Here is a 12487-nt window from a genome sequence, read left to right on the forward strand (position 1 = left end):
AGACTTATGCTCGTTGTACTGGTGATGGTGGGTGGAAAAAATGATTATTTGGTTCTATCTGTGGCCCTGTTTATTGTGCATATATATCACGATCCCATTTAGGTGACAGCATAATACAAACTAAAAGAATAAAATGACACAGGTTACCCTGGGCAGTCCGGGGATTTAAGATTAAGTAATAACACAGCAAACCCCCAAAGAGCAGGCAGTAGCTCTGGGGCAGGCTTTCTTAGTCATGTGGTTTATTTGTTACTTCAAATGCAGATTGCCCTACACTCAATGTGTTTTTTCACAAGTAAAAGGGTGCCAAAAGTGTCTCACCCTGATGTGCACCGGTACCACTGATTTATTAGGACCTGGATTATAAGCAAAGGCACAGGCTGGATTAATAACACTGATGATTAACTTGGTTTGTCTGCCCTACTCAATCTGACAGCATCAGATCAGAATTCAGGAGCCAAAACCGCATGTCAAATGTTTAGGAATGTTTAGATAACAACGTCACGTGGTGCGGGGCTGAATTATAGACTTGAATTGATAGAGCGGACACTCCCCCTCAGTGCAACCCCCTCAATGAGTGGCCGGGGTAGCGGCCGCCCTCTCCCTAAAATTGGTGCCACAAACTGTTTATCGCTGTCGTAATGTAAGTAATTTAGTTTGATGGCAGCCTTGTCAGGTTACGCTGAGACCATGTAAGGGCTCTCCCTTCTATCCAGCCCAGCTCTGTGCTCTGAATCCTCTGCAGTCTGCATCAGCAAAGTGTCTTGGCATCACTTCTCGTTCTTCCTCCGGTGTCCATTCCGGCGTCATGTGAAGGGGGTTTACGGTGGTTTCTCTCGTCCTACACCGGACCCTCTTCCGTCGATCTCATTTGTCAGTGACAAGGTCCTCGCCCTGGTGGACCATCTGGGGCTAGTGTCCCTGTCTCCGCTGCTCCCGGTTTATCCAGCACTCTGTGGCGTGCGGCGGAGCCGAGGATGAGCGAGCAAGGGAAGGGCTCGGCATCCGCCTCTGCCGCGGCCCCGGCACCTGGGTCGGATACTTACAAAGGCTGGCTTTTTAAATGGACCAATTATCTGAAAGGCTACCAGCGGCGGTGGTTTGTCCTCAGCAATGGCCTGCTGTCATATTACAGGTAAATATCGCACGCATGGCGTGTATGTTTCCTCCTCCCTCCCCCTGGAAAATGTAAACGCCACTTGTGCTCACATTTCTGTGTCGGCGCATCACTACAGCTGGCTGCCTCAGCTGTTTAGCAGCAGGCTAGAGCTAGCTACCGGAGCTGTGACGGAGGAGAAAGTCAGGATTTTCTTTAAAAGACAGCTGGGCGCGGAGAGACAGTGACACAGACGGGGACATATAGGGCAGCTAGTCCTTTAAATAAGTGGGAAATCATGTCACGGCAGGCGCAGACGTTAGCCAGCACACCAAGCTAGCACGATAGCCTCCTGTCATCAGCTGTCAGGCGGCTGCAGATCCAGCTGTCCGCCCGGGGAGACCGACACGACAGGGTGCCCGGCCGCTTTTAACACACATTTAATAACCCTTCGCCCTGAATACTTCTTTTTATGTGACTTTCACCGTCTCAAATACCTTCGCCACATGACCGCCACGTTACTTTTCAGAGTGCATTCATTCATTGCATCACGGTCACGTTACTGAGCCCAGCCACTTAGTATGATCGCCGTAACGGGATACTGTGCGAGAGAAGGTCGCTATCGTTTATCCGTCTGTCCTCGCTCCTATCGCACAGCCAGGTAGCTGCGAGCTAGTGTTAGCTGTAGTAGCACCTGTGGATCAGGTGCTTTCTCCGCGGGAGTCATGTTTCCGCAGGTGCAGGTGTTCAAGCTCATACATGAGCTCTCTGAATGGATCGTAAAGCACGCCAGCTCCTAGGCTTATTTCAGTTAGTAACGTGGATTTATACTATAGCACTTCAATTTAAAGCCAGTCAGAATCAACAAATCTCCTTGGCAACAGCAATGAGAATTACAGACTTGCTTCAATTAAGTTTATGTTATTTTATATAAAGCCAAATCAAAAGAACAGTCGCCTCAAATCACTTTATATCATAAGCTAAAGACCCTACAATAATAGAGAAACGCCCCAATCATATGACCTTTTATGAGCAAACACTTGGTGACAGCGAGAAGGAAAAACCTCCTTTTGGCAGGAAGGAACATCAGGCAGAACCAGACTCTGGAACAAAGCTGTACCTGCTTTGTGTGACATAATCTTCACAGCTTTCCCCCTAAACCTCTTTGATATACTGACAAAGATGGTGGGACAGAGGCAGAAAGCCAGATCTTGAGCTGCTGTTTGGTCATGCAAAATTAGTTGATTTTCACTTTCACTGCTTGGCTGTTGCATGTTTAACCTGTTTGTTTGCTATTGCTGCTGCTTTTGTCAACACTGAAACACCCTGCATTATTTGATGTACACAGACGGTTTCAGCAGTTTGTACGTCATACTGAGGCCTGTCATTTATATCAGTGGGATCTTTTGGTCATAGTGTTTTCCAGCAACAGATGTTCGCCCTGTCTCTGACCCAGTTTCCCTAATTAAAGAGTGAAGGTGCACCTAATGGCATTAACCTTCCTCTGCTCACCATGCTGCGAGTCAAAGCCTTGACTGTGAAGTTTAAATGCTTTCACAGTTTAGATGGCTCTAGCATGATGTGTTAATGCACTCTGTAATTGCTTGCAGCCATAAAATAATGCAAATCATAAGTTGATCCCTCTGGGTTAATGTCTTTTTCAAATGTCATCTTTAATTGGGAGGTTAGAGTGCTTGTTTAAAGGGTCCCCTGCGAACCGTCTGTGTACATCAAATAACGCGGCGAATGCTCATCAGTACGATTTTGCCTCCCCGGGCTGTGAAGCAAACTTCTGACTCACGATGTTTTCCTGCAGCTCCAAAACTAAAAATGGAGATTGAATAGGGAGCTTTCTCTACTCTGTGTGCTGGCAGAAACACAATCAAATCTCTTTTCAGACCATTTCATGCCACACTTTCTGAAACAGACTCTTTGTCTTTTCGTGCCAGCGGGGTTATTTGACAGAGGTGTGGTAGATGCGGCCCCACACCTGCCCGTGCTTGTGGTGAAAGGAAAGATGCCTGTTGCCTCTACCCTCTATTAATAGTCCATTATGTTGTAAGGTGACTGCTGTCCCCGGAGTAAAGGTAGCCCGTCGACATCTGAGCACAGAGGCAGCGAAGCGAACGAGCTGTCCCCTCCACTGCTGTCTTCCTGGCAGACCACACTGTGCGTGTCTGACTTCAGGCTTTGTGTTGCGCCTTCTCTGGCTGACTGTCTGCGCTTCTTTTGTGAGTGAAGTAAAGGGGAAACAGTCAGTCAAATGTGACAACGTGTTAGGTTAAAGTGTTTTCTGACTGTTTTTTGTCTTTAGGTTGAAGCATCAGAAGAAAGACGATGTCACTTTGCATCAGCGTGTTATCTGATTTAATGGAAATACAATTCACAACACATTAAACCGTGTCACACACTTTAAAGCAAAGACAACTTTCATCAAACCTCATGTAGCCTGTCCTGCATTTAATCATTTTTGCTTTGTTTAATAATTCGCAGGGTCCACCCGCCCCCTTTAAAAAGGGTACTTTGTATTTGTGATAAATCAGTACTGACAGACGTGGCAATTAAGACTAGTCAATGCCCCCAAAGGTTTCCTTTCATTCAGGCCTGCTGTTGATAAAGCAGCGGGTTGGTTCTTTGAGCTGGTGCTGCGACACAACTGCTGGGTTATAAGAAACGGTTCATGGGCTGACTGACGCACTCAGTACTTGCTCCTGGTAAATTACAATGAGTTTTATAGAGATTCAACAGGGCGGTAGTTATTGATTGGTTAAGGCTGTGACACTGCGGCTCTGTCTGGCTTTTATTTCAGCCTCAGAAATATCAGGAGATATTTCCCTTCTTTTCTCAATGAACTTCTTTAAAAAAAAAAAGATGCATAATTGACTATTCCTCACAGTTTTAATACTCTCACCTCTTATAGTATATCCAGCTTGGTGTGTTAGGGAAGATTACAGGGTATTAAAGCTTTGAGTGCTATTGGAGCTGCTGTATCAGTAAATCCAGCCTTGCTCTTCATACTAGACCAGGCCTTCCATGTTTCCTTCTCAGCTGCGGGAGAGTAACTAGATAGTATCAATTTAAATGCTCGGTGGGGGGGCGGCACCTCTTGCGTCCCTTTGGAAAGTCAGGTTTTGGCGTTACAGCTCACACCTCTCAGCTCCTGGGAGGCGGGGAGGGAGCGGGGAAACTGGCCAACCTTCGGCCCAGCTGGAGGGTAAAGCCTGGCCTGAATCCTGTTTACTATTCCGACACATCAGCAGAGTGGCTGGAACAAGAGATGTTGCTGCGCTGATCTAATCTTGTTAATGGGCTCGTTTTCTGGTATTTGCACCAGGCTAAAGAGTGTACATCTCTTAGTGTGTGTGTTTGTTTGTGTGTTTATGTCAAGCTGAGGGCAGCACAGCGATGTTGAAGAGATCAGGGGCTCTGGCCACATTTTCATTATCTCATTGTTTTGGTTTTTCAGCAGGTCATGTCACACCATCCGTGCTGCAGTGTCATTGCTTTTGGTTTCCTTATCTTTCTTTTCTTTCATTAGCATGACATAGTCGCCGGCTTCTTCCCTGTCTTGTGATGGGCCCGCAGCCAGAATAACAAACTTGTGTACTGTGCGTTCTCATGCTCAGGGTACTCCCTTGCCTTCTTCTGTGTGCCTCTTCATGCTTACGGCCGTCTGTTCTGTGTTCTTCACTGGTTGTTGTTTTGTCATTACATGCTCCAGATCGGTGGATTTGTGTTTTATGAGGATTTGTGCGCAGGGGACCGACAGGTAAAGCACTGCATTTCTCTCCTGGCTGAGCGCAACATGCAGGACCCCTCGCTTACCCGCAGCAGCAGCCCACATTCACCTTCCCCCTATCCCCTCTGCTAGTGCCTTAATGCCTCCGTGGTTCTTTTCGCTCTTTCCCAGCTTCTTTTTTAGTTTCCTTGACTGTATGATTTCATGGCCTTTGCATGGCCTCACCTCCCCATAGGGCAGAAGCGATCAGTGTGGCTTCTCATCTTACTCATCAGCAGCACATTCCCTTTGTTGACCCACTTAAATCCGGCACTCTGCAGCTGAGCTCGGCTGAAATCTGGGCTGTTCAGGATTGCCGGCTGCCCCTCCGCGCTGCTTCGCATGGCCACAGTGCGGTGTTGTCTGCGCAACTGATGTGCACCGAGTGCCAGAGGAAGGGTACACTGAACCGCTTGTTCTGGACTGGCATTATAACAAGACTTGACTTCAGCCTGGAGAAGCTGTATAGGGGAAGCCACTGCCTGGCAGAACTTTTAAATACACTTCAAACTCTCACTCAACAAGGCGGCAACCACCTTGTTAGTGTCAGCTGAGGCCGGAACTGTTGGGGAGCTTAGTGCTGCTGAGAGGCAGCTGCTTGTGGCAGGGAGAGCTCACTGAGGATGGATGAAAGGATGTTAGGACCCACAGACAAATTCACATGATTGCACGGGTGCGTCAAAGGGGCCGTTTCCAAGGGTATGAGCAGGCAGACATGTGACATGGAGGGCTGAGCATCTCTTTGTTTCATTTGACACAACCTCTGCACTTCACAAGAGCGAGTGGAGCATATGATTTTGCTGATTAGTTGCTGCTCCCCGGTTGAGGCTGTTAATCGGCAAAATCAGCAGTCTGTGGTCGGGCTGAAAACCTGCTTCAAAAGGCCACGAGGGTCTACCCATGCCCTGCAGTTCAGTTCACTTAACTGTGACAAAATGTCAGGCAGACAGTTTTCAAATGCAGAATGTTAAGTGCATAGTTTTTGTAGAGTTTTTTTTCTTTTCAGTTATTAAAAAAAACTAGTTGTATTTAAACGAACCTCATTGAAATGGATTTTCCTTTTAATTCAGTTCAATTTGATTTCATTTATATAGCACCAAATCACAACAACAGTCATCTGAAGACACTTTATATTGTAAGGTAAAGACCCCAGAGAAAACACCAACAATCAGATGACCCCCCTATTAGCAAACACTTGGCAACAGTGGGAAGGAAAAACTCCCTTTAACAGGAAGAAACCTCTGGCAGAACCAGACTCAGGGAGGGGCAGACATCTGCTGTGGTCAGCTGGGGGTATTTTCTGTATTTGCCTGTTACATATTTTCATTCAGCCACACTAAAGGAAAGTATCAAAACATGTAAAGGATGTATGTTTTTCAGCATAAAACTACTGAAATAACTAATGTTTGCATAGATTTCTATTAAGTACAGTTTTTTTTTTTTTGTTTTTGTTTTTTTGTTTTTGCTTTACTTATATGCAGAGCAATTGCGTTGATGTGCCCCTCCCACCCGCAAAGGCCCATTTTGAGCTAGAAACAGCCCTGGAGTACACTTTTGTCAAAGATTTACACAATACATATAGTCATCAACTCATACAACCCACTGTTCCCTTTACCCTTTGTTCTAATCTCTCGTCCTGCTGCTTTGGTTCTGTCTCCCTACTATCGCTCTGTCATTTTTACCTCCTCTCACACTCTGTTCTCTCTTTGTTCACACTGTTCTTCATTGTTTGCCTGTGTTCGCTCAGACAAAGGCCTTGTTATGCGCAACAGTTGGACTTACAGGCTACTCAGATACCCACAATTCAACACACTCGCAGCAGGGGCAGTCAGGTCACGCTGAGTGAATCAGGAGCTCCATTTGTATGCAGGTGTAATTTCATGTATAAGGTTGTGTTTATTGAGTGAAATAATGTGAACAGTCCTGAAAACTGACTGACACGATCACCGTGGATACCTCCCTGCTTGTTCTTAGTGGCCACATGCCTCTTCCACTCTCCTACTTGCACCCCTGCTGTAATGGATATGAACATGAATTTACAGTGTTAGGATTGAATGATGTGATTGTAAGACAGGGGAAAAATAAAACAAAACAAGTTTTCAGCTTTTTCTACTTGGCGTTTTGTTTGCAGGACACAGGCAGAGATGGCCCACACGTGCCGAGGAACTATAAACCTTGCAACTGCACACATCGACACAGAGGACGCCTGCAATATTGTGCTGAGCAGCGGCGGCCGCACTTACCATCTGAAGGCCAGCACAGAAGTGGAGCGGCAGAGATGGGTCACGGCACTGGAGTTGGCCAAAGCTAAAGCAATCCGGATGATGAACGATCAGTCTGGTAAGGACAGATGTAGTAACCGGCTGCCTAAATAGAAAAATAGCTCTGCAACACATAAATTGTGGGCAAGATGGCTGTGAGCTGGTGGTGCAAGGTGTTACTGGTCAGAATCCGATAAATAACAAGCTGGACTGAGTCAGTTTGAGCAAAAAGAACAGTGTGCCTTTGTCTTGTTTATCTCAGGTGATTTCACTACTGGTTAAGCAGAGTTCTGCACAGTTTTTAGGCCAGTCTAGAAATTTGGATATATCTGTTTTTGTTCCTGGTCCCCGGTGTCCAGTGCTATTTGATATTCATCACAGCTGTCCTGCTTCTTTAATGTCATTCACATTCCGTTATGAGCCAGGAGAGGGCAGCGCTGTCTGCTCACTCAACAAACTGGAGTATGCTAATAAGACTGTGAGAACCAAGCTTCCATTCAACCTCCTGTCAGCAGAACACTCTCCTTTCCAAGGGGACTTATTCTTGTGTGCTTGTATTAAAGGTTTCTGGTCAAAGGCTGTGGGAAAAGTCGAGGAGAGCCGTTTTTCTTCACGTTTCACCCTGGCATCGTCCCAGAGCCTCTCTGCCTGGATGTTTTGTTTTGCAGACAGGGCCTAGAGAGACTGAGACAGGCTATATATTGCTCTGGCCTCCATTTGAAAGTCAGATCACTAAATATAGACTTGGGCAGGAGGGGGATGTGAGAGCTTTTCAGCTCATCACTTCCAGTAAGCAGGACAGGAATGCTTGTATATTTGTATTTTGAAAAGGTTAGGCTATTGAACAGCTTGGCTGTGTGTGTTTGCGTGTGCGTGCATTTTTGGTGACCAGTTCCATTATGCTGATGTCCAGCTAAAGCTTTTGTGCCACTGCAGTTTGATGTCCTTTATTTTCTTCACAGAACATGACCTTCTTTGTGTATTTAACCAGTTTTGCTCAGCTTGGTTTCCCTGGTGTCTCATTGGTAGTTCATAATCCAGAGCGGGTGACATAGACACAAAGCAGTTTCCATTTAATGGGGATTTTTGAAAAAATACTATGCAGGAAAGGTTTGTAAGACACAATGTGATTTTTATTTTTTTATATATGAAGTTGAGACAAGCTTCGATAGGTGTGACACATTTACAATTGCAGTGTAAAGGCTGTTTTAAAGAGATATTTGTAAAACACTAGCAACGTTTTTATTTATAGAGGAATATGAAAGGTATTATAAAAACATCCATGTAACCCTGAAGCATTTTACTACATATTTTACTCTAATGTAATTATACAAATAGTAGATTTTCTCATTTAAAATGGAGGCAATCAAAATGACAGTGATGGCACATGGACTGGTTCTCACAAGATCAAGATCCTGAACCCCAAACTGCCCCCATGCATCCATCAGTGTGTGAGCGATGAAGCACTCACTGTATGATTATGTGCATAAATGCCATGAGTGGCTTACAGTGTTGTAAAATGTTTTGAGTAGTCTAAGACTAAGAAAGTGCCATATATTGCCAGTCCATTTATATACACACGCACAAAATCAAAGAGGCACACACTGCGACTTTTTAATCCATAGTGTGTCCCAAACTCCTAAAATGCTGCATCCTACAGCTCCCATAGTGCAACACAGCATTCTTTTTGTGCCTCTTCAGCAAAGTCCTTTTAAATTCAAGCAGCCAAACAGCTCTGGTCATTTATTTGGCCAGTTATTTTTGAATTAACTTTAATTTCAACGCACATTAGGATACAAAAACTGCATATAGTCCACTTAAAAAGTTTGCTGACTTTGCCCCAAAGAAGTTTTTAAAGACGTTTGTTTCCTACTGTAGAAACGTTTTAACCACCACTTTAACAACACGTCTTGTTTTCACAGGCAGGCTTTAAAAGTCTCAGGTCCAAGCTGACATCACCACAAAGATCCCGTTAGCGGTTATACTTTAAGTCAAGGCCCATAGAAGGTGTTTAAATAGGCTGTGTAATAATTCAGAATGTATGCTCGTTTTAAAACAGGAAGTCACAGGAAAAAAAAAAGCACCTGTGTGCGCTGCAGTAGTCACTCAGGGTATGCTGTTGCTTTCATAGCACATGATAGAGAGTGAAACTGTCAGTCTGAGACTTTGTTAAATGGTTCATATACAATCGTAGAGCCTGAAATCAATATTTGCTGCATAAATGCTGTTATTACCTGCCAAACATTAGACTTTGTAACTCGATGATGCAGTGAGTTTGTTTCAATTTAAATATCTGTCAACTTCTGCTGAGTGTATTCATATCGTCTTAACTTGCTGCATGTCAGTCAGGAAAAAGTGTCAACATTATATTTGTGGTGAGTTTTGTTTCCAGCGTAATGCAGAGCATATTGTTCTTTATCCATGAGCAAACATGGATCAGTGACCAGGCGCCTGCATTTACTAACTCGCTCTTCCCTCTCTGTCTCCTCGGGGGAGCCACGAGCACAACATGACTTGCGTGTCAATACAGAGCAGAACTGACAAAGTGAAATCCTTGACGTTGCCTACTGTTACTTTGCTTAGACATGCAGTGCAGTGTAATTTTTAGGCCCTTATTCTTTAGGTCTTCTGTATAATTTACTGGATTTCAAGTCTCTCGCTGTCAGCCGGCAATAAGATTGATCTTGTGTAGACCTGACCTGATCTTTCAGTCAGTTGCCTTAATGAATGCTGGTGTCACTTCTGCTGCTTTTCCATTTGGCTGACTTTTCTCGTGTGCGTATTGTCTTAATTTAGGCTGAGATTGGCTTTCTAACTGAGACTACTTGCTGAAATCTAAGGCATATGAGCTCAGCAGGTGGCAGTGTTTCCCTCACTTCACTGTGACCTCTCTCCTGGGTTGCTCTGCCTTGTCTTCACGGCTTGTGAAAGTGGGATCACAGCCTGACACTGCCGAGCCTGTAAATTTAGCACAAGCTATTATTTTTTTTCTTGATAAATTTTAGTGGATAGTAAAATGGTTTACTGGAAGTTTAAAAAGAAGAAGAGGAATTCACTCTTGTAGTAGTCATCTACTCGGGTGTTTCTCTGAGTGAACTCAGACAGATGCAGATCAGGTTGGCATCGGTATCAGACACCAATCCATCAGGCGTGCAAGAAGATGTGAGTCTGGAGTTTTCAAAAAGCAGTGCATTGATCTGCACTGGGTGTCTAATCTATAAGCAGTACAACTTACTGACTCTGGTGACACATAAACTGGAAGTGGATCAGTTATTTTTCTTTCTGTCCCCTGTTGCATTATCTTTAGTTGCAAAGAGAGAGCTCTGTCCAAGGTCCTGAAGCCTTCAGCATATTTTCAAAGGTGAAGAGAGCACTGATCAAGTATTGCCTTTTAAACATGCTTCTCTCAGTTATTTATTTTCATCAAGATCACCTCTCCCTGCTCCCCACCTCTTGGTGTGAACTGACTACATTGTTTTTTTTAAAAAAATTTTTAACCCTCTTATATTCTCACCATCCCTCGCGCTGTCTGATTTTCCCGCCCCACCCCCTCTCCCTCTCTCTCCCTCTCTCCGTCTTTCCCGGCTCTCTCACTGAGCCGGTTGTGCTGCTTTGCATCCAGGGTTTAGGTCGGAATGGAATAACCATCATCATCTTTCTTCAACTCTCCCCTCTCCACCTGCTCTCTGTTGCTTAAATAATTGTGATTGTCCTGCCAAGTAGTGGGTGATGATACAAGCAGCATAAGGTCTCCCTCCTGTAAGTAAATGGCTTTTCTTCCATTTGTGTTGTCCTCAGGAATCTGTGTGTGTGCACACTCAGACTTGGATATCTGGTTAGGATGATTTAGATCTTGCTGTGTATTTATCATGTGTCAGCTATTGTATTTGTGTTTTTGTTTGTTTTTTGATCATTTGAAGTGATAACTCATCAGTGTGGAACTAGTGGTGGTTTAAGTGTTATTTCTGTGCTTAGTAGGTGACATTGAAGGTGTTTAAGCAGAATGGGGAAATGATTAATATATAATATATAGAAATTGAATAGAAAGCTGTGCATCATTTGACGTTTAGGGTAAATGAACCTTTTAGGGCAGGGAAGGAGACTGATTAGAGGACAGTCATAATGTGTGCAACATCAGCCTACATGGCAGTAAATCTGGACTAGTAATGTGTCTTTGCATCAATAACTTGATGATTTTGTCTAGTATATGATTTTTATTATTATTTTTTTATTGGGAAAAAGTGTTTTTCTTTTTTTTTTCTTTTTTTCTTTTAGCTCTTATGTTAAACATTCACATTTGCTGTTATCACCATAGAGCCAAAAACTACACCTTGACATATTTGGTGAACAAAACACAAAAACAACAAAACAATTTCCCAATTATGCTGCAGCTGCTTCATCTGCAATGAGCTCTAGCCATGAAATGCTACTTTCTGAGCCTGTGAAGGATGTTATGAAATGACAGATGGTGTGCCTATTATCTTCATCAATTAAGTTCTCCTGTGGCTGTGCACTGAATTGCTTCCCCTTGTTTGCCTTGGATGTAGACGGGTGTGCTGGCTGAGGTTGATTTGCAAGATCAGCTCAGTCCCCAAAGACAAGGGAGATGGAGACGGAGAGATCAGAGCTACTTTCAGGCGTGTGACATAACAAACACAACTGAAGCCAGGCTTCACAGCGAGCCTAAAAGCTGTGGTTGTCCAAACAGTCAACCAGGCAGAAATGATACGAGTCTGATAGTCTTTTTCTTTTCTCCTCTGTGTTTTCTGCCATATTTAACTTCCTGTTTCCTTTTCTGTCTGTAATCATTTGTAAAGGTAACAGTATGAAATCAAATCTTTTACTGCCTCACGGTGGATTTAACCTTTCTGCACTCTGGCTTCCTTTCCAGCATGGCCTACATAATGCCGGCCATGCTGACACATTGATTTTGGAGTTAGACGCCACCTGTCTTTTCTCCCACTGATGTGACATTCTCTTTAAGCCCCCACTTTGTGATGTTTTTGTTTGTTTTTTTTCACTGTAAACAACCTAAACTGAACGAATCCATTGTCATGCGTTGACTTAAAAATGCATGGCATTGTCTCTTTTTCCTTCCCGTCTTCCTCTGCCACTGTATTTTGAAACAGTTTGTGGTAAACAGTCTCCTTTTTAGGATAATCATGCTGAACGAACTCTGAATCACCCTGCCTGTAGGTGACTGCTGTCTGGAAAGAACAGAGATGGCAATTTACTCTTCTCTTAGTCAGCAGTAAAGATAACTTTTACTGGGCAAACACGTTGCTTTGGGTCCTGATGCTAAATCAGCACGCTTGGTGTTTGAAATTGCTGCTGTTAAACTGAAGCAACCTA

The 12487-nt window shown here is 44.1% G+C and overlaps 1 protein-coding gene across 1 annotated transcript in view; it reads left to right on the forward strand.

The window, feature by feature from the left end:
• Positions 1-606: 606 nt before the first annotated feature.
• Positions 607-12487, forward strand: part of osbp2b (oxysterol binding protein 2b) — a 52739-nt gene continuing 40858 nt past the window's right edge. The window contains exons 1-2 of the mRNA XM_004544615.6: positions 607-1135; positions 7006-7214. Of these exons, the coding sequence (XP_004544672.1) occupies positions 978-1135; positions 7006-7214 (367 nt within the window). The 5' untranslated portion in view covers positions 607-977. The remainder of the gene's footprint in view (positions 1136-7005; positions 7215-12487) is intronic.

Source organism: Maylandia zebra, linkage group LG12, assembly GCF_041146795.1.
Source record: "Maylandia zebra isolate NMK-2024a linkage group LG12, Mzebra_GT3a, whole genome shotgun sequence".
Lineage (NCBI taxonomy): Eukaryota > Metazoa > Chordata > Actinopteri > Cichliformes > Cichlidae > Maylandia > Maylandia zebra.